This window comes from Ursus arctos, unplaced genomic scaffold (genome assembly GCF_023065955.2).
Source record: "Ursus arctos isolate Adak ecotype North America unplaced genomic scaffold, UrsArc2.0 scaffold_25, whole genome shotgun sequence".
NCBI classification, from domain to species: domain Eukaryota; kingdom Metazoa; phylum Chordata; class Mammalia; order Carnivora; family Ursidae; genus Ursus; species Ursus arctos.
Genome location: NW_026622930.1, coordinates 31,035,327 through 31,057,857, shown reverse-complemented (window position 1 = coordinate 31,057,857; position 22,531 = coordinate 31,035,327). Strand labels below are relative to the sequence as shown.

Genomic DNA, 22,531 nt, shown 5'->3' with positions numbered 1-22,531 from the left:
CCAGATATGTCCATGATTCATTCGCTTACCTCTTTATTCAATATCCTCCTCAATCAGGCCCTGACGCCCAGTACAAAAATTCAAGTACCCCAATACTCCCTGTCTCCCTTGCCTCCTTTATTTTTCTCTAGTACATGAATCACCATCTTACATACCATATATTTTTATGTATTTATTTTGTTTCTTATTTGTGTTTTCCCACTAGACTGTTAGCTTTTATATCTCTTCCCCATATACCCCAAGTGCTTAAACAGTACCAGACATGTAACAGTCATTCAATAAATAGCTGCTGAATGAATGATCTAATGGGTCATGAGCAGCAGTTTGAAAAACTCTGACTTCGAACGTTAAAAAGAAAAATGTGCTCCACCAAAGTTCACATGGGTCTTGACATTTATCTACACATGAAACCCAATCTGAGAGGCAAGCCACAAAGCAGCATAAAATTGGAGAAATAGCAAGAGGCTATTTCAATTAAGCGTCTGCCTTCAGCTCAGATCGTGATCCTAGAGTCCAGGATCAAGCCCTGCATTGGGCTCCCTGCTCAGTGGAGAGTCTGCTTGTCCCTCTCCCTCTGCCCCTCCCCCGTGCTCATGTCCTCTCTATCTCAAATAAATAAAATCTTTAAATAATTAATTAATTAAAATAGCAAGAGGCTTGGAGATCATCTGAGTCGAAGTCCTCCTGGACAGGCAAAGAACCGGCCCAACCAATGACCACCCAGGTTACCCTGTTTCTGTGACACCACCACACATCCTTCAAGGAAGTTAAACTCATCTACCTGCCAATAAGTGGCCAGCAAGAAGGAAGAGTTTAGCAGATAGGAAGGTATCTTAATTATATCTTGTACTTTAAAGTGAGGGTCTAACATTTGCAGAACAGAAAGAAAATTAATAATTACATTTGGGGAAGTCAAGTGAAAAAAAGGAAACTCATCTGTCAGGTTTCAGAAAGCGGTGAATTCTACAGGTTTTGAATCTGTGCCGTATGCTATTATATTCACAAATAATGATAAACATTCAGACTGATAGATGTGTGAAGACCAACAAGAAGATATATAAATTAGACTACAGGATTTAGGTAATTTTTATTTTTTATGCCTTTCATTTTATTTTTCCAAGTTTTTCTACAATGAACATGAATTTTTCCATAATCAAAAGAAAGTGTTATTTTAAAATACCATCTCATACACAGATCTTTTTTATTTTTATTTTTTTAAGATTTTATTTATTTATTTGGCGAAAGCGCTCTCTACTACAATTAAGATACTCATGTGTACCATCATCACAAGATTCCTCAGGCTACCCTTGTATAGCCATATTCATCCCCACTCTACCCCCACTGCTAACACCTGGCAACCACTAATCTGTTCTCCATCCCTTCAAATATATTAGTTCGTGAATGTTATGTACATAGAATCATGCAGTATGTATCCTTTGAGACTGGTAAGTTCATTTTTAATTTATAAAGGAACCACCAAACTACGTTCCAGAGTGGCTGTACTATTATACATTCCCACCAGCAATGTAGGAGTGATCCAGTTTCTCCACATCTTCACCAGTACTACTTGTATTTTAAAAAGCCAAACTAAGAAGTCGGTCAATGTATTTTAAAACAAAAGGAGAGATAAAACTAGACATTTTTAGCTTCCTTATGGATATACCCAACACCATCTATGAAATATTTTTGTAACAACAATAACAAAAAAAACCCTCAAAAAACAAAAAACAAAACTACCCACAAAACCCTGAATCAGTTCAAGCCCCTAAATCTAAAACCAATTTATAGGAAAAAATGGGTCAGAAGGAACATGCTAAATGACAGTATAAAAATGCAATCACTATAATCTAAAATGTGAGAAATTCCATAAGATAAATAATACAGTTTCTTTAACAAATAGATTTGAAAGGGAAAAAAGTGCAAGGCAGGAATACCTACAGATTAAAAGAGGCTCAGTAGCCATATTAAGTAATTGTTTTGTATGAACCCTATCTAAATCCTGATTCATTTGCAGCATTCATGAGACAATTAAGGAAATTTTCTTTTTTAAGACTTTATTTTTAAGTAATCTCCACACCCAACGTGGGGCTTGAGTTATGTGCTCTACGAAATCAACCAGCCAGGCACCCCAACATTAAGGAAATTTAAACACTAACTGAAATAGATGCAATGATATTAAGAAGTTATTGTTATTTTTTAGGTGTGATAATATTGGGATTATGTTTTTTAAAAGAATTATCTTTTTATGGAAAGTAATTTGGCAGTTCCTCAAAAAGTTTAGTATGGGATTACTGTATGACCCAGCAATTCCACTCCTAGGAACACAGCTGAAAGAACTGAAAACAGGCACTCAAATACTTATTCATGAATGTTAATAGTAGCACTAGTCATAATACCAAAGACTGTAAGCAACTCAGATGCGTGTCAATGGGTGACTAACAAAATTTGGTATATCCATACAATAGAATACTATCCAGCCACAAAAAGGAATGCAGTCCTGATACATGCTACAATGTGGATGAATCTCAAAAACATGATGATAAAGACAAGAAGCCAGACCAAAGGTCACATACGTATGAAATATCTGGAACAAGTAAATCCATAGAGACAGAAAGCAGATCAATGAGCCAGAAGCTACCAAGAGAAAAGTACTCTGGGGAGTCATGGCATAAAGGGTATGAGCTTTACTTTAGATGATGAAAATGTTTTGGAACTAGATAGAGGTGGTGGTTGTAAAACATTGTGAATGTGCTACATGTTGCTGACTTTTTCACTTTAAAACGACTAATTTTATGTTATGTGAATTTTATCTCAATTTAAAAAGGAATTATCTTTCAGAGATACATACTAAAGTATTTACAGAGAAATGATATAATGTTATATGGAAATCTATTCAAAATTAACTGGGAAGGGAGGTCACAGATGAGGAATAAATGAAACAAGATTGTCCATGAGTTAATTACTGAAGCTAAGTGATAGGTATATTAGAATTCATTTTACTATTATTTATATCTAAAATTTTTTTTACCATAAAAAAGTCCACTTGATTTAGGGATCTGACATCACCTCCTTCATAACAATACTTGAGGAATATTAAAGGAAGGATATGGACTGGTACATGCTTCCAGAATTCCCATCCATTCACTAGACATTCCCCAGATGTTCTGAAGTCTCTTGTAACAGGCACGTAGGCACATTTATGCTTTGTGCAAAGGAATGCACATGGGGAAGCTCTGGCCTAAAGTCCAAAGACCCTGGATCAGAATGAACACAGAAATGAATTCGACACAGACCTTTTAATAACCACAGCTGCCATCTTGCAGGATATGCAAACTTGCTAAATTATCTGGAATATCTGGTTCAAATGGCAGATTCACAGGTCCTGCCTCAGGTCTTAACAATTCCATCTCTGGACCTGCGCTCCAGGAAGGAGCATTTTAACAAGATTCCCAGGTGATTCTGATGCCCTCTGAAGTTTGAAAACCACTGGGTTAGGATACCAGGGCCCTGGTGTCTTCCAGTGGACAAAGCTGATTGTAGAGCTCCACCTCGTGGCCTAAAAACCAGACAGCAACTTTACCAGAATCCCTGGCTTCCCCACAGAAATCTGACAGGCAGTCAAAACCCAGCAAGAACCCTACAACCAGGGGCACCTGGGTGGCTCAGTCGTTAAGCGTCTGCCTTCGGCTCAGGGCGTGATCCCAGAGTCCTGGGATCGAGCCCCACATCAGGCTCCTCTGCTGGGAGCCTGCTTCTTCCTCTCCCACTCCCCCTGCTTGTCTCTCTCTCACTGGCTGTCTCTCTCACTGGCTGTCTCTGTGTCAAATAAATAAATAAAATCTTTAAAAAAAAAAAAAAAAAAAAAAAAAAAAGAACCCTACAACCTTCTCTAGGGATTTATTCCTTAGAGACAACATTTTGATGCATGCCATTACACTCAAGTAATTAACAGGTCCAGAAAACATTACAGAAAGCTTGCTTTGAAAATACAGACTATTTGGGGATAAGTATAAAACTGCATTCATTCAATATTTACTGAAGGTACACAATAGTCTAAGTGCTGTGAGATAAATAAAACATGGCCCTGTCCTTAAAAATCCATAGGAAAACATGATAGGTAACAGTACAAATCAGGACAAGCACTTCATTTTTGAGAAGCAATTCCTGGGTACTGGGAAGGAAATAAGAACTATAATATTGGTCTAGCTAGAGATAAACACTCATATTAAAAGATCACCAATGATACCAAAAGCAGCAACTGAGCCAAGCAACATGCATGCCACAGACCATAAGTACTTTACAGAGGCTCTGAATAGAGATCCCTTCCTATAGAAGAGAAAGCTTCATTCATTGGCGCATATTCTGTGCCCAAACTGTGCTAGGTGCTAGGGACACAGTGAGTAAAGGAAGTTGGTTTATTTTTCTTTTCAGAGTATCATTTATTTGTTTATTTATTTATTATGTTCAATTAGCCAGCATATTGTACATCATTAGTTTTTGATGCAGTGTTCACGGAGTCATTGGTTGCGTATAACACCCAGTGCTTAAGAATATGTAACGGGGGGGCGCCTGGGTGGCTCAGTCGTTTAGCGTCTGCCTTCGGCTCAGGGAGTGATCCCAGCGTTCTGGGATCGAGACCCACATCGGGCTCCTCCACTGGAAGCCTGCTTCTTCCTCCCCCACTCACCCTGCTTGTGTTCCCTCTCTCGCTGGCTGTCTCTATCTCTGTCAAATGAATAAATAAAATCTTTAAAAAAAATAATAAAAAAAAGAAAACATTAAAAAAAGAAAAAGAATATGTAACGGGGGCACCTGGGTGGCTCAGTCGGTTAAGTGTCTGCCTTCGGCTCAGGTCATGATCCCAGGGACTTGGATTGAGTCCCGAGTCGGGCTCCCTGCTCAGTGGGGAATCTGCTTCTCCCACTCCCTCTGCCCCCTGCTCTCTCTCTCTCTCTCTCGCTCTCTCTCAAATAAATAAAATCTTAAAAAACAAAAAGTATGTAACAGGGAGCAAGGATGCTTTTCCTGATGAGTTGCCATTTGATTGTGGACCTTGAAAGGTAACTAAAATTTGACTAGACAAAAGCAAGAAAGAAGGAGAGAAATCCTCCTCTACATGTGTTTATATATGGAAGAGAGTACAAGAGGAGAGAGTACAAGGAGAGCAAGAAGGGACACTGGCACCAGACAAGGAGCAGATTGCTTGCTGAAGGAGTTTTTATTTTATCCAGTAAAGTAAGTCATACATTCATTCCAAAAAACATTTTCTTAGAGCATCCCACATACCGGTTCTGGGGATATGGCCATGAACAAAGATAACAAGAATCCACTAAAGCTCCTGGGTAGGGAACGGCAAGAGTGATGGTTAAGGATATGTGCTACATGGCAGAAGCATGAGGCAAATCAAGAAGCCAGTGTAGCCAGTCCCTTCCGGAAATAGTGCTGTGGCCCTAAGATGGAGCCGGGGCTTTCAGAACTAAAAACAGTGGCCAGACACTAACCCATAGCAAGGCTGGGTACGGCAGAGGGACAGAGAGACAGAAGAGGAAAATGCAACTCTGGGATTTGGGCCAGATGATTGTGGGAGTGATGGTGACATTGATTAAAACCAACAAGAAAGGAATACAGTTCTAGGAGGAAAACAAGCATTTATTACAGGTTTTGGTGGCTGGAACACTTGTCTGAGCATTGTGTATGTATGTAAAGATGGGTGAGTGGGGGAAGAAAGAAAAAAAGGAGTGGCTAACTAAAGGCATGTCCCCCAATTAGAGCTAACCATTCGGACAACTGAACTCCAATGAGCCCCAGCTTTTCTCTTGCAGTTTTCTACAATACCATCCAAACTGCTGGGTTCTCCTGACTCTCCTCTCTGTTTTGTCCCTTCAAACCATTCCCTAAAGAGCTGGTGATATTGCTACAACCACTGGAATCATAGGGAAGGCAAATACCCATGTGAAGATAATAGTGACCTTGGCTTTTTAAAAAATATACTTTAAATACATTAAATAAAGACACCTGGATGGCTCAGTCAGTTAAGTGTCTGCCTTAGGCTCAGGTCATGATCCTGGATTCCTGGGATTGAGTCCTGCATGCGGGCTCCCTGCTTAGTGGGGAGCCTGCTTCTCCCTCTGCCTGCCACTCCCCCTGTTTGTACGCTCACTCGAGTGCACACTCTAACAAATAAATAAAATATACTTTAAATAAATAAATACATTAAATATACTTTAAATAATATAGCAAAGTGCACTAATTCTAAGTATAGCTCAATGATTTTTTTACTAAAGTATATACCCATGAAAACTACCACCCAGATATAAAACTCTGGAAGCGCCCCTCATGCCTCCCTAAGTCAATACCCTTCCCAAATGTCATCACTGTTCTGATGTCTACTACCTGCCTGTTCTTGAACACCACACACTTCTGTATCTATCTGGCTGCTTTCATTCAACATTATGACTGTGAGATTCGGCCACGTCAAAGTGTGTACCTACAGTTCATTCTTTTTAAGCCTATGTGATATTCCACTGTAGGGCTATTCTGCAGTTTATTTATCGATTCTCCTTTGATGGACATTTGGGTTGTTTCCAGCTTTTGGCTATTATGAATAAAGCATCTGTGAATATTATCGTACACATGTTTGGTGGAAGTCCACACTCATTTCTCCTAGATATACCTAAGGGTGAGATTGCCGGGTCATGGAGTCACTACTTGAGTTTTAGCAGATGCTGACAAAGAGTTGTCCCGAGTGGTTGTACCAATTTACCCTCACCTAAAATGTATGAGAATTTCAGTTGCTCCACACCCTTGCCAACACTTGGTACATTCAGTCTCTTTAATTTGAACGATTCAGGATGTCTGGTGATAACTCATTGTGGTTTTAATTTGCACTGCCCTCAGGAGTAATGAAGCTGATTACCCTTCAAATGTTTACTGGCTATTTGGTATATCTTCTTTTGTGAAGTACCTATTCAACATTTCTGCTCATTTTAAAAGTTGAGTTTTCTTTTACTTACTGATCTGTAGTTCTATGAGAATAGATTCTGCAGGTAGGAATTGTTGTTCAATACATGTATGATGAAGAATTTTTTCCCAGACATGCCTTGTCTTTTGGCTCATCTTTTCACTTAACAGTGTCTTTGACAAACCAGTTCTTAATTTGAATGAAATCCAATATATCATCTTTTTTCTTTCATGTAGAGTGCTTCTGGGGTCATGTTTAAGAAATCTTTGTCTACCCTCATGGCCTTGCATTCTGGTCCAGAAAGCCTCATTCTTTAAAGTATGAACAAACATAAGAGCATGGGGCACCTTTTCCAGCTTCTGAAGCTGTACCCTGAGCTCCATAATAGTATAAGCAACAGTCAAAATGCAATGTGGCCAAGATGGTCTGGTTTGCTCAGAAGGCAAGGAGTTACACTTAATTTGGCCTCTACAGAAGCAGGATTGACAGAGTCCCTGCAAAACAGACATCTAACCTATAGGCCCCCAAAGCCAGGTGAGGTCCTGAGAGCAATCTCTTTTTGATAGTAGGAATTTGCACTCATTGCCCATTTTCAGATGTGTCATTTACACACCACGTGAAAGCACCATCTTATAAGGTAACTCTTTACAGGAATTCCTGGCTTGCCCTAGTTTTATTATTGAGTGGGAAAGAATCACTCTCTTTATTATCCTTGTCAAAGCAAGACACTATTACCTGTCACAGAACTAACAGTATCTGACAGAAAGTGACAGAAATTAAAGATATGAGAAGGGAAAGAGGTGGTGAGTGAGCAGTCAGCTGAAACAGGGAATGAAAAGGGTGAGACAAGCAGAGTAACAGCAGGGCAATCTTTACCTTTTCTGAACTCCCTCGATGTTAGAGGATGGCAGATCTGAAACCTGTTCAGAGGCCACTGCACCAGTCCAAGGAAGACATAACTCGGATGTTGGCAGTGACAAAGAACAGGATGGTTGTAAAAAGACATCAGCAGAAATAACCCGCGTTAAAGGAATGGCACTTTATCCAAACATGCAATGTCTATTTGTGCATGTGAAGTTTTTTCTATTACCCAGTTCACCCTATGGCCCACTCATTACCACTCCAATCCCTAAAGCAGACCTCTCAAACTCCAATGTCTATAGGTCCAGGCAAGTAACGTAAATGAAGAAAGCACCCCTGGATTAAGACATCGAGGAGTGGTGGAAACACATCTAGAAGATTTGAGGAGGAACTCACGACAGCTTCAGCTGACTGTGGCCATGAGAAGAAAGATCCAATGATACCAGACCTTTTGACCTTCTCAAGAGGTGCTAGAAATTATGATTTTTCTGTGTTATTTCCCAAACACTATTAATGATGTAGGCCAAACAAAGTATTTCTGTGGGTTGAATTTGACCTATGGGCAGCTAGTTTACAACCTCGGTTCTGAAGCTTTGTAGCAAAATAAATAGCATGTGCAGGTTTCCAGGATTAGAGCACGAAACTTGGAAAGCCAGCATGTAGACAGGGGCTGGACCAGGAGGCAATGAAAAGTGGTTTAACTTTCAGAGGCAGAATGTCTAAAGGACTCAGACTTCAGAGTTGGACACATCTGTAATGGAAAAATCGGAGAGGAATTCTGACAAAGTTCTATTACAAGGAAGTACAGATGAAAGAAAACTAGAATGTATAGGTGCCTGATTTGCTTTAGAAGAGGGAGTGGATATGACACACTCATACACACACAAGCTATTTCAACTCTCTGTGCCTTGATATCCTTATCATTAAAATAGGAATAACAGAACCTATTTAATAGGGCTGTCATAAGGACTAAATAAGGAACTGTTCATATAATTGTCATTATCCCTTGCAAGTAATGCTTAATAAATGTTAGCTATTATTTATTATTACGAGGCACTGAGAGGTGAAGTCACTTACTCATGATCACACGGCTATTAAGGTATACTACCTGGATGTGTAACCAGTATGATGGCTTTAGTTTCTACACTCTAAACCACCAAACTCTTCTGCCTCCCCTCACCTTGCTGTGATAGTTTCTTCATCTGCACAATGAGGAAGTCAGAACAGATGATAATTAAAGTCCCCTCTGGAGCTGACATTTTATCCTACTAGCCGGCCCTCTAATCAACTTATTTCAGGGTAGGAGCAGGGCACACATGACCCTGCTCACACTCCTACAAACTACCAACCTAGAGTAGAGAGGTACAGCTTAGGCTTGGGGTGGGCTCAAGAAACCATTTCAGCATGGAACAATCCATAGGCTAAGCCAGGAAGAAAAAAGTGTTCCATGTGAGGCCCCCTTATTGATCTATGAAGATTATATTTGTTTCTAGGAGACCAGTAGGCCTCCCGAGCAGGCCCAGAATTCACTCACATGCCCAAGTTATTACAGGCTGAAAATTGCTTATAAGCCTGCTAAAGTACCACAGTAGGTTCTAAATCTAAAATTGTTAGTACACTGAACAACTTTTTCCTCTTGGGGGTCAAAGGTCTCTATGTGAACCTAGTAAAAACTCTCCCCCAATCCCTAGAAGAAAATCGACATGTATGCTCAGTCGAATACACAAGCATACACAATTTTACCTGCAATTTTAAGGCAAATTTCCTAAAATATTTCTGTAGCCTTTAAGTATCCCTTGGAATAGATCTACCTTGTTCCAGGGCTGTCCTCCCAGGGGATTCAGAATTGCCCCAAGGTTGAGGTTTCTAGGCAGCTGTGTTCAGGAGACAAATCACGTATTACAACTCAGCATAATCAATCCTGCATGGAAAAGACAAAGAGCCCCCTCTTCCTCTCCCACACCAAACAGAAAAGATCTGTAATTTAATCCCAAAATAGCAGCAGATGAAGAACAGGACCCCAAGAATATTTCATGCCCCTGTCTGCCTCACTCCCATAGACACACAGAACCTTAGAAGAGTTGAAAGAAGCAGGTAAAAACATCCTAGTCCACTGTGCTCTTCCTTTTATTCTAAGAAAGGAATCAGTCAAGAGTATCAATTAGCCCTATTAGATGACTTTTCTCCCATACGGGCTTTGAAAACTACAGGTTACCAAAGAAACCATATAACCTCACCCATAATTAAATACGTAATCAAAATAGGAAGATAATGTTTCCCCCCATCAGTGTAAGTGTTGGCAAGGGTCTGGACAAATGTGTAGTCTCATGTACAGTTGGTAGGTTTGTAAATCAGTGCAGACTTTTGTGGTGGCAAGACAATGTGATAATTTTTATCAAAAATATAAAAGCATATACCCTTTGATGCAGCAATTTCCTACAGATATTTTTGCAAAGGTAGGTAGGCCAAGATAGCTGTGCAACCAGGCTCAATGTAGCACTGTTTATAATGCCCGAACTAGAAACAAGAAGTCCTGGCTACACCATATACATGGAATATCACGTAGCCATTAAAAGAATGTGCTAGAGGGGGGCGCCTGGCTGGCTCAGTCAATGGGGCATATGACTCTTGGTCTCAGGGTTGTGAGTTCGAGCCCCATGTTAGGTGGAGAGATTACTCAAAAATGAAATCTTAAAAAAAAAAAAAACATGCTAGATCTGTAAGTGCTGATAGGAATAAAGCTCCAATACGTATTAATTGAAAAAAGTAGTTGAAAACAGTGGGTATTAATACATGGTTCCTTTAGCCTGAAATTTTTAAAGGATGGATATACATGTTAGTATGTGTATTAAATTATGTTCTGATACATAAGAAACTATTCATTATAGTTACCTTTGGAAAGTGACTAGAGACCAAGAAGAAGAACCATACTGATATACAAACATGTAGAAAATTTAAGTAACAGAGATAATCTGGAGATGAGATTTTTTTCTTTTTTTTTTTCTTGGTTCGTTTCATTATACTTCTCTGGATATAAACCTTAAATCTTTTTTTTTTTTTTTAAGATTTTATTTATTTATTTATTTGACAGAGATAGCCAGCAAGAGAGGGAACACAAGCAGGGGCAGTGGGAGAGGAAGAAGCAGGCTCCTAGCGGAGAAGCCTGATGTGGGGCTCGATCCCGTAACGCCGGGATCATGCCCTGAGCCGAAGGCAGATGCTTAACGACTGCACCGCCCAGGCGCTCCTATAAACCTTAAATCTGGGGCGCCTGGGTGGCACAGCGGTTAGGCGTCTGCCTTCGGCTCAGGGCGTGATCCTGGCGTTACGGGATCGAGCCCCACATCAGGCTCCTCTGCTATGAGCCTGCTTCTTCCTCTTCCACTCCCCCTGCTTGTGTTCCCTCTCTTGCTGACTGTCTCTATCTCTGTTGAATAAATAAATAAAATCTTTAAAAAAAAAAAAAAAACCTTAAATCTAATAAATGTTACTTGAAAAATAAAACAACAATCTCACTTAGTTTTTTGTGGGGTTTTTTTTGAGAAGCCACGTTTAGTGAAGAGATAAGTAGAAAAGGGAGGAAAGCCCAAATACAACACACGGTAGGAAACTGCTACGGGGAAATTAGGAAGAGAATTAAAACACTCAACCCCTCCTCTACTCTCAAGACACTGCTGACAGCATGCACTACTCAAGCTTTCCACTGGAAATGAATAGCTCAGGGCCCCACTCCAGTGGCTAGCTATTCATAACAATGGTAAATATGGGAGGTAGTAGATTGGGAGAAGGCTGGCATCGGTTAGTCCAGTTCCTGTCCTTTGTAATATGGATAAGGCAGAACAGCTGTTCTTAAAGAGTCTCAAGTGGCACGGAATGTTACAGCTGAACACAGGGAAATACAGGCAGGGAATGAGCCTCCCCAAACACACAGTGCAAAGGGACAGTAGGGGTCCTGCCACTCTATGCATCTCAGTAGGTGGGAAAAGCAAAGGCTGGATGTGCATGCACCAAAGGGCAGGATCTCTGCTGCCCTACAGAGCCTCAGGGAGCCCTGCTCCACAACAGGAGCATCCCTCCGGCCTCTACAGATCTGCTGAAGTAGTACTAGATCCCTCAATGCCCCATGGAGAGAATTAGCTAGAACTAAAAATCACCAAGGAAGATAATCCTCTGTACTTAATTGCCCCTTTCATCTGAGGCCCATGAAATAAATCATAACCTCGCTTACTTTCCATGATATTCTTCTGCAATACTGCTTTACAAAGTAGGAAGTTACCTCCATGCAGAATTTCCACAAGAGAGGACAATGCATGTAAGTCTTTCATAAAGCAAAGCTAGCTTAAGTACAGGTGCCATAAAAAGTTGTCCCCCTACCATGGGATTTAAAGGACATGAAAAAGCCTCCTACTCGCCCCCATCCACACATTTCCCTTAATGATGCCTGAAATTCTCCGATTAGTGACTTGTACCATTGGCTGAAGATTGTCCTGAGTGTTCTCTTTTAATAATGCAAACAGAAGGGAAAACACATTAGGTCCCTAACACTATAGTGCAGTGGCTCTTAACCTTTATTGTCTTAGCCACTGGTCTCTTTGAGAAACTGAAAAAAGCAAATAAACTCCCTTCAGAGAAAGATGCCCTTAGATGGGTACATAATATAATTTCCACACAATCTGGGGGATTCACAGTTCTCCTGAAGCCACGCAGAAAACCCCTCCTGCCTGGGGGTAACAAACTCTGGTTCAGTGGTCACGAGTTTGACAAATTATCCCCCTCCATCCCCTCCATGCCCCCCGCCCCCCGCAAGAGCTCCCAGGCATCTGGGGAAGCCTGGACCTAAAAATAGAAGGCAGTACTGAAGGGAAGCTCTCATCTATTTGCCTAGAATTGACCTGTCTAGAGTCAGATTACAATTTATGACTCTCTCGGAAAAGAGTACGGATTTCTCACATTGCCTGTCCCTTGGGGACAGGGCTCCCCTGGGTTCAAAGTCACCAGTATATGTTAGGAGATGGCCAATTGAGATCAACGGCCAAACAGGTTCTCACAACCCTTGCTGGCTGATCACATTACCTGAGAGTTGCGGCAGGGGCAAGTTTTAACACCATATGAATAAAGGGGGCTCACCTCTGAGGTTTTCGAATATCCCAGAGTCCCACTCCTTCCTTTGAATTGGCTGTGGCCAATAACCTGGGCTCCACAGGGTTAAACATGACACTGTGAAAAGCTGATGGATAGTTTGCCAGGCAGAAGGGCTCTGTGAATAGAGAAATGACAATCAGCCCCATAGGTCATTCAGAACCTCTGGGCCAGAGGCAGGCAAAGCAGGAATGTGACCCTGTAGAAACGGCCCTAGTAACTGGAGCCCCAAAGCAGTATGTCGTCCCAGCAGTCACCCCTGCTCACAAGGACTAGCACACACACTTTGCACACACAAAGTCTGAAAACAGCAACTCTAACACATATGAACAAACCTGAAGCTATAATACTCAGAAACACTGAGTAGTCTACCTCTTCAGATCCTGTGACAAAACGGATGGTCACAGGAACTGGGAAGGTAAGCTATTTTACAGCAAGAAAGATTGACTTCCACGTGCGTTGAAAAAATTCACAACCAATTACTGGTAGGATTATTGTACCTTAATCCAAATTTACTAGTTTTAGAAATTAAAAGTTTTAAAACTACACAAAGATTTAATGAAGACAAAGCAGAACAATGAGAAAACTGAAGGCGAGAAAAACAATAGCATGGTCTTCCCTTCTCTCTAAATTGCTCCCTAAACTGAAGAGAAAATAGCCTCAGTCTAGAATTTTATGATTTCATTCCCGGTATTGGAATATTACAAAAAAAAAAAAAAAAAAAAGGAAAAGGAAAAAAAAAGGCACCTAACACTTGAACTCTTACATCTAGCCAGCTCCTCATCAACTTCACTTAGAAACCCTGTAGCCCTCTGCCTGTATTAGCGTGCTCCGGGCCAGGAAGGAATCACTGCTACCCAAGGACATACTCTTGTGGACAGTGTTTAGAAGCAATAGACGGCACACTCCCCAGTCCAGGATTTCCACATGGGACACCGCACAGGCCTCTGGACATCCAGACAGAGGAGGCTCTCACCTCCCCAGTACATGGGGATTCAACTACAGCTGCTCCTTGCAGCTACCTTATCTGCCTGACCCCAACAACAAGCTTTTCTTACAGCCTGAGTCTCTATGATGGGCACAGCCCCGCACGTTAAATGCTCTGAACACAGAATAATAAAAAGATCCAGACCCTGTCAGACAAGACAGGCAGGAAAGTAATTCTGTGTACACAGGTATGATCACGACAGAGCTGCGCTAAAGGTGGGGCTGGGGAGGCACTGAGGGTAACGCTGCAGGAAAGAGTCTTTGAACACAGGCAGAGTTACAGAGTGAACGCTCTATGCAGGAAACGAGCTGAAAAGATGCATTTCCTGAAAACCTTCAGAGAAATTCAACAAAACAACCTTCATTTTACACTTCAGAAGTGCAAAGAGCACATCTGGAGGAGGCACTCACATGGACAAACCCCCTTAAACGGAGTGCATCTGCCATCATTTTCAGTTTCTACACACATAGCTGAAATTCGGACGCGAGCACAGAACACCCCCGTCCTCTGTAAATAACCAAGAGCCATGCGTGTCAGCCCCACACACAGCTGGCCCCTAATGGCTGCCCTCTACAGTGAAGTTCCGCATCTTCCACTCCTTGGCGCCACTGAACACCAAGGTACTGTGGTGTTTCCGATAGGTCTACGGGTCTGTGGAGGCTCACAAACGGTTAGAGAAGGCCTGAGAAAGGTGCCTCACTTCTGGCTCAGACGTAGGATGGGACTTCTAGAGACACGCATTTATGCCCCACCATGCCCTTTACATCTCTCCCACTCAGGTTACTCAGGTCATAAACTGCCTCTGCAATGAACCTGACAGCAAACTCTTCTTCAACACTGTCCACCAGCCCTTTGACCCTACCTCCATGGGGAGACTCCCGGATGTCCCAGATGAGAACTCGGCCATCATCTGAGGAGCTGGCAAAAATGTTGTCATTCACTGGGCTCACCGACAAGCCATATACCGCATCTTCGTGAGCAAACACATCCAAGGTCTCACTGCTGAGAGACAGAGAGCAGAGAGAGGCACACAGGCACACACATGCACACCAAGAGTGCAGAGTCCCAGCCCCGGAGTCCCTCACGTAGGACTCTCCCTCGTTTCCAGTGCAAAGTCAATCAAGTGAAACCCAAAGGATGTTGTATTTCCTTAAAAAGTAGGTACTCAACTTTCAGGTAAAAAATAAAAATTCCATTAGAAAAACTTTTTATAGATTTCATGGTGAGTTTGTTTTTTTACACTAAATGAGCATAGTTGAAAGTGACTCAATAGATGAGTGTAGTGTTTTCACCTCCTGCAGAATGTATCTGCTTCTGTACATTTGGGGGTGGTGCTTGATTTCCAAAAACAAGGGAGCACTTGAAAGCAGCCAGATCTGATATCAGCAGGGGAAGAAGAGGGTGGATGTGGCTATCTGGTACGTGAGCAAGAGCACGGCTCTGGGACCAGGCGGCCTAAGTTCAGATCCTAGCGCCACTTGCCCTTCAGTTACCTAACATCCCTACACCTCCGCTTCCTCGTCCACAATGAGACCAGAATAGTACTGCTTCATAAAATCATTGTGAGGGTGAAACTGAAGAACGCACGCAAAGCACTCAGAATAGTATCTGGCACATAAAGATTAGTTATTATTATGTTGTTGTTTCCTTCTCTTCCAACCTCTCCCTTTAAATTTTCACTAAAAAGTGTAAGTTCACTCCAACTTTACAAATCCTTTTCTTCTTCTTTTAATCAAAATTTTATTTCAAAATTATTACAGAAATCTGTTTCAGAAAAGGACAGCTGGCGTCATGTTATTTCCTTCAAAAAACCAACAACTACTTTGGTCTAAAGAGGTATCTGCCTCTCTTCATATGAAAACCAGAGTCAGTCACCTTCACATACCAACAATCTATTTACCTTTCGACATCATGGAGGATAACTTGCTCATCATTTCCTGTAAGGGAGAAAAGCAGACATTTGATAATTCCTGCAAAGTGCTACCTGTCCATATCATAGTATGAAATTTTAAAGTTTTCAGAAAGCATATGAACAAAGTCAATGTTAATATAAATTAGGAGTATTAATTAGAAAAAAAGTTTTGTAAAAATAATTTAGAAGGATATAAAGAATTTTTGAAAGCCTAGTAGCAACTAGATATAAGTTTCCAAAATGAATTATTCGATGGATTATATATACATATATATGTATACATGTATATACATATATATATATAATATAGAAACAACAAAGAACTGTGGCCATTAAGAAAAAGAATAAAAAGAGTAAATGATCATGGAAAAATTAATTAATTCCTCGAAGCTAGCTTTTTTTTTTAAAGCAAAACACTCAACTGTGAGACTTAGAATACAGATAACCTATGCCTCAGTTTTTTTATCTATAAAATAGGGATAATAATTGTACCTGCTTCATAGGGTCACTGCAAAGAGTACATTTGTAAAACCACTCAGAATAGGGCTGAGCACTTAGTAAGCCCCCAATAAATGTTTGCTACTATTCATATCCTTATCAGCTCATAGCATTAAAATCTGATGATAGTGTGATTATAAGTGATAGGAAAGTTTTTATTCACAACTTTTTTCTCTTGCATTTTTCTTTATTCCATCAAGGAATCTAAAAATACTACATTCACAATATGTGTAGTCCTGCCTTCAAAGGGTTTATATAACCAAACATAAAAACCTGAATATGAAAAGACAAAAGAAAAAAAAATTCCCACTCTACACTGAAAGCACAACCAACAGTCACTTAAATAAAAGTAATAGTAGCAGTAGAGATGTGGCCCCGGACATCTTAAATTCCTGGCTATAAATTCTATTGTGGGTGCATACCAAGTAAATCAAACTCATACTAATGCCTTCTAGGTAACAGGCACAGCTAAGGTGCTAGGGTACAAGAGGAAGATTGTGCCCAGCCCTTGAGGAACTCCCAGTCCATCTACACAAACAACTAATAATGACAAAATGGGTTATCTTGTTGTGGTGATATGCTCTATAATGGGGACACAGACAAAGGAGCAACTGTTTCCTTCAGGAGCAGATTGAAAGTACATGGCAGAAAAGGAGAATGTTTTTATGGGGAAGAAGACATTTGAACAGAAACTTCAATAACTCAACACTCTTACCAATGGAAGACTTAGGGGAATTGGTGGGGACTGGACAATTAATCATGACCCATGAAGGCACAGCAAGAGCAAATGATACAAGGACACCTAAGATGGCAAGTGGTTTAGTGGCTAGAGTCCAAGTTGCTGGGGAGGGAGATGAGGCTGGAGAAGTAGATAGAAGTTTACACTTAATCCTGTGGACACTGTAGGGTCAGAGGTTCACATGGTTAAACTTTATTTTTAAACGAAAACTTGTGATAAATAAGACGGAGGGTTAGAGACTAGTTGCAGAAATCACAAAGGCCACTGCAACAGTCCAGATCAAAGATAAGGACCTAAACCAGGGCAGTGGGTATAGAAAGAGCGCAGAAACTAAGAGATGAATAGGAGAGGCTTTCAAGTCTAGTTGCTGAGTAACAAGATATGTAAATGAAAGAAAGGGAAGTCTGAGGATGACTTCAAGATTTCTATTAGGCTAAACCATGTGGAACTGTCATTTTTATAGTTAAAGGTGCTTCAATACCAGCAGTTTCTTAAAGTTAAACCTAATAGCTTAAATCATTAGGTGAATGCTGACAATAACTGAGAAAAGGAATTCAGGGAACAAGAGAAAATATTTGTGCAGGAGAGGAGGACTGGTAATTTTGGTTTTAGAACTGCTGCGCTTAAATTGCTTTTAGAACACATAGGTAGATATTCCATGGGAAAATCTGCAGTGCAAAAGAGAAGTCAGGGCTAGAAATGTGGTGGTCAGAAAGGAGTCTGGTTGATAGAAGACATCACCAAGAGGCTGGCCTGAGCACAAGCCATTCCAATTGTACCCTAACACAACGTTTTTCAAACAGGAGCCATCAGGACATCAATTTGAGTAACAACCTTTAAGATCTTTAAAAATAAAATAGAATTTTTTAAAAATCAGAATGTACCACACATAGTAAGGTTAAGTACTATTTTAAATACATGTGTGTGTGTGTTTCTGCATGCCAGATTGCAACGTAAAAAGTTTTCTACCAAAAAAGAAAGAATGAGAGTGAAGGATCAAAAGAATAGAAGGAAGGAGGGGAGAAAGGAAAGGAAAGGAAAGGAAAGGAAAGGAAAGGAAAGGAAAGGAAAGGAAAGGAAGGGGGGAGGGAGGAATTGCTCTCATATACCTGTCTAAACTGCTACAATGAAGAAAAGATAAGCTATGGGAAACCAGTAATTCTACAGCTTAGTGAAATAAAGGAAGAAAAACAAGGAGTTATTTTAGCACTCCTTTATCTAAAATCTCAGCCGCAGTGAATTGCCCAAGGTAGAAATCTCCCTTCTTCTCACCTCCAGAGAATACTTTGGTGTTCCCACTGTTGAAAGCCAGGCAAAAAATGTTGGAATGGTGCTCTCCTTTCAGCTGTATGGGCTTGACTCTGGAATGGATAGCTTGTTCCATGTGCCATAGCAGAACCCGGCGGTCATCTCCTCCTTGAGAGGGGAGTAAGAATCGAAGGTTAAAATGGCTGACACTCAGTTTTGCCAGCCTTGAATCCCATCCTTTCCAAAACTGCAACTCCCCAACTCTGTTAAGATTCTGATGGTGCACATAAACCCAGGCTCTACCCCCTTAACCATCAGTAGACACATGGTCTCTAAGCCACTCACTTTTCCCCAGGAAAACTTGAACAGACCTATAGAAATGGAAAGGGATAAACAATGATATTGAAACCCTCAAAGCCACCCTATTCCTGACTTTCCAGAGACTCAGTTGTTTAAATATTTCTTCGCTTGGGGTGCCTGGGTGGCTCAGTCAGTTAAGCATCTCCCTTCAGCTCAGGTCATGATCCCAGGGTCCTAGGATCGAGCCCCGCATCAGGCTCCCTGCTCAGCGGAGAGCCTGCTTTTCCCTCTCCCTCTGCTGCTCCCCCTGCTTGTGCTCCTTCTCTGTCAAATAAATAAATAAAATCTTTAAAAAAAACTTTTTTAAATAAAGAAATAAATATTTCTTTGCTTGCTACCTAAAATCCTTCTATAATGCCCCCCCATCATTTTTGTCTAACAGACGCTGAGTTGGCTTCTAACGCTTGCAACCAAAGAACTCTACAGCAATATTTTTTTTTTTTAAAGATTTTATTTATTTATTTGACAGAGAGAGAGAGACAGCCAGCGAAAGAGGGAACACAAGCAGGGGGAGTGGGAGAGGAAGAAGCAGGCTCATAGCAGAGGAGCCTGATGTGGGGCTCGATCCCACAACGCCAGGATCACGCCCTGAGCCGAAGGCAGACGCCCAACCGCTGTGCCACCCAGGCGCCCCTCTACAGTAATATTTCTAAGCATACTAGTTTTCTCTCCTTGATGTGATCGCACTATGGGACAGCATGCAAATGACAACTAAGGAACTGCCTGCCACAGCACGATCCAGACAGAGCCTAGCTCGCATGAAGCCCAGTCTAGCTCTTTCCTCTGCATAACTTGCAAGTCTGAATTAAATGAGCAGTATTATACTGCATGAGCCAGCTCCTAAAGAATGAGAATATGTATATTCTATGTATTTTTTATATTTCCAGATGCATTAAGAATGTCTGGAAGGATGAATACTTTCAAGTGTTAACAATAATTAACAGTGGTTACCATTTCCAGGGAATAGGATTAAAAGAGGGGAACAGATTGGAGGGCTTTTACTTTTATTTGATATATTTGGCACTGACTTTTTATAACAAGCCTATGTTATTCTCCTAATAAAAATTTAAGTTACAAAAGGGAAACACAAGCAGCAAACCACAGCAATCTCTGTACCTCTTCTTCCCCTCCTCCATTCCATATAACAGCTACAAATTACAGCACATCCATATAAGGGCATACCATGCAGCTATGAAATCAGTAAATCTGTAAGAACTAACTTGGAAAGATGTCCAAAGGTCTTCATTAAGGGGAAATGTAAGGTGTAAAACAATATGTGTACCAAAATCCATTTTGTGTAAAACAACATTTTAAAAAGCTCCATGACCAAAGGAACCTTGTCAATTTTATATACTGTGGAGTCCCCAGCACCTGAATGAGTGCCCCCAAAGAGTAGACTTTGAACTAAAATGCTCATATTTGCATATCTATGCTTATATTTGCCTATCTATATAGCTATAAAAGAAATTGTTTATAGTGGACACCACCTCCAGGCTAGAGTTGGAAAACTTTTTTACTGTGGTAAAATACATATAACATGGAATTTACCATCCTACCCATTTTTAAGTATACAGTTCAGTGGCATTCACTATATTTGCACTGTTGTGCAACCATCACCACTATTCATCCCCCGAATCTTTCTATCATCCCAAACTGAAATTCTGCCCCCAGTAAACAATAACTTCTCCCATCCCCAGTAACCACCACTCTACTTTTTGCCTCTATGAATTTAATTGTTCTAGGTAACTCATGTAAGTGGAACCATACAATAGTTGTCATTTTTATTCACTTTGCATAGTATCTTCAAAGATCATCCATATTGTAGCATGTATCAGAATTCCATTCTTTTTTGAGGTAAATAATACTCTTATACACACACACCATAATTTCTTTACCCATTCATCCACTGATGGACATCTGGGCTGTTTCCACCTTTTGGCTATTGTGAATAATGTTGTTAACAACATGGGTGTTCAAGTCCCTGCTTTTAATTCTTTTGGGTTTATACCACTGGGAAACTTTCATATTTTAATTTTTACTTACTTTATACCTTCCTGTAGTACTTGACTTTTTTCCATAAACATATTTCCTTTTATAATAAAAAAAAAAAAATCAAAGAAGAGACAGTGGCCAAGTCAAACTTATTCTCTCTCCCCTAGAAAGAAGTTGCCTTTGCTCCTTCAGTTCCTTCTTTCTTTCACTGTTGGTCAAAATTAAGTTCTATTCCTCCTCCCCCTTCATTGTCTACCAAACTGAACCCTTAAGTGTGGCCCAGTGTTCTGTGTTTATGATTTGCCTATTTCAACTATGAGTTCTCTGGCCTGGGATGGTTATCTAAATTCTGTATCTTGGGGCGCCTGGCTGGTTTAGTCAGTGGAGCATGCAACTCTTGATTTCAGGATTGTGAGTTCAAGCTCCATGTTGGGTGTAGAGATTACTTAAAAATAAAATCTTAAGAAAAATTCTATATCTATTTTAAGTTAAAGTCATAAATATAAAGGCTGGGGTTTTTGTTGTTTTCTTTTAATGAATAATGACACAGAGGAGTTTTTCACCCTATTAATAGACTTATACAGGCAGTGGGCACTTTAGTTCCCCATAGTTCTACTCTTACTGTTTTTCCCCAACACTGAGGCCACAGGTCAGGGACCTATCATGGCTTTTGCTACTGCGTATCCTATATTACAGAAGTGTTTCTCTGTACCCATTTCTCTATCTAAAGTGTAAAATTAAAAGATAAAAAGGCCCACATGTTTTTTCTACTTACTCATGTTTCTAATCTAATCTCTCTGAGCCTGAGTTTCATCAAATATAAAATGGGGATCACAACAGCTCTACCCGCATGGACTTTATAGATTATAAAGCCAAGTACAAGAGGGTGAAGTAACTTACCATGGTCACACACAGTAAGTAATGTGGTTGAGTTAAGATGCAAAAGCAAGCAGTTAAGACTCTATAGCCTCCATTCTTTTTTTTTTTTGTTTTAGATTTTATTTATTTATGTGACAGAGAGACAGCCAGCGAGAGAGGGAACACAGCAGGGGAGTGGGAGAGGAAGAAGCAGGCTCCCAGCAGAGGAGCCCGATGTGGGACTCGATCCCGGAAAACCGGGATCACACCCTGAGCCGAAGGCAGATGCTTAACGACTGCGCTACCCAGGCGCCCCTATAGCCTTCATTCTTAACCACTATTCTACGTTGCCTGCCTTACAGAACCAAAAATAAACCATAAATGACAAAGAAATTCATCTAATGGACAACTGAAGGGATTCCCCACCTTGGTAACATGACTCACAAATGTATAGGTTAGAATAAAACAAGGGAGCATAGGAATAAAAATAGATGCTGGCTGAACTGGAGTAAACTGAGAGACCAGGAACAGGGAGGGACCAGGAAAAGACTGCCTGAATTTAAGGATTCTAGCAATACACAAAACTGACAATGGCTTAGTATCCAAAATATACAAAGAATTCCTGCAAATCAATTTTTAAAACTATTAGGAAAAGAGGCAAATGTGACAATTCACAGAAGAGGAAATCCAAATAGCCAAAAAATATTACAGAGGATCTCAACCTCTAAAGTAATCAGGGGAATGCATATTACAATTTAAATACATTCCTACAAAGTGCCACAAGGAAATGTACAAGAATGTTCACTGCATCACTGTTTATAATAGCATAAAGCAAACAACATATTCACAAATATATAAATTAATAAGTTCTATTGGAATACAAATACAAATTAAATCTAAACCAAACAGAACACCATAGAGCAGTTAAAATGAACTAGAAATATGTGTAACAACATGAATAAATCTTGAAAACCT

General features: G+C 40.5%; 1 protein-coding gene across 3 annotated transcripts in view; it reads right to left on the bottom strand.

Annotated features, from left to right (window-relative positions):
• DCAF5 (DDB1 and CUL4 associated factor 5) overlaps positions 1-22,531 on the bottom strand; it is a 94,255-nt gene that overhangs the window by 51,526 nt on the left and 20,198 nt on the right. For 2 of the 3 annotated variants that reach the window (XM_026519661.4, XM_026519659.4), the window contains exons 2-5: positions 18,371-18,514; positions 15,850-15,886; positions 14,812-14,951; positions 12,950-13,079 (exon numbers count right to left, since the gene is read on the bottom strand). In XM_026519661.4, the coding sequence (XP_026375446.1) occupies positions 12,950-13,079; positions 14,812-14,951; positions 15,850-15,886; positions 18,371-18,482 (419 nt within the window). In that variant the 5' untranslated portion in view covers positions 18,483-18,514. The remainder of the gene's footprint in view (positions 1-12,949; positions 13,080-14,811; positions 14,952-15,849; positions 15,887-18,370; positions 18,515-22,531) is intronic. The other variant, XM_026519660.4, reaches the window with a different exon arrangement.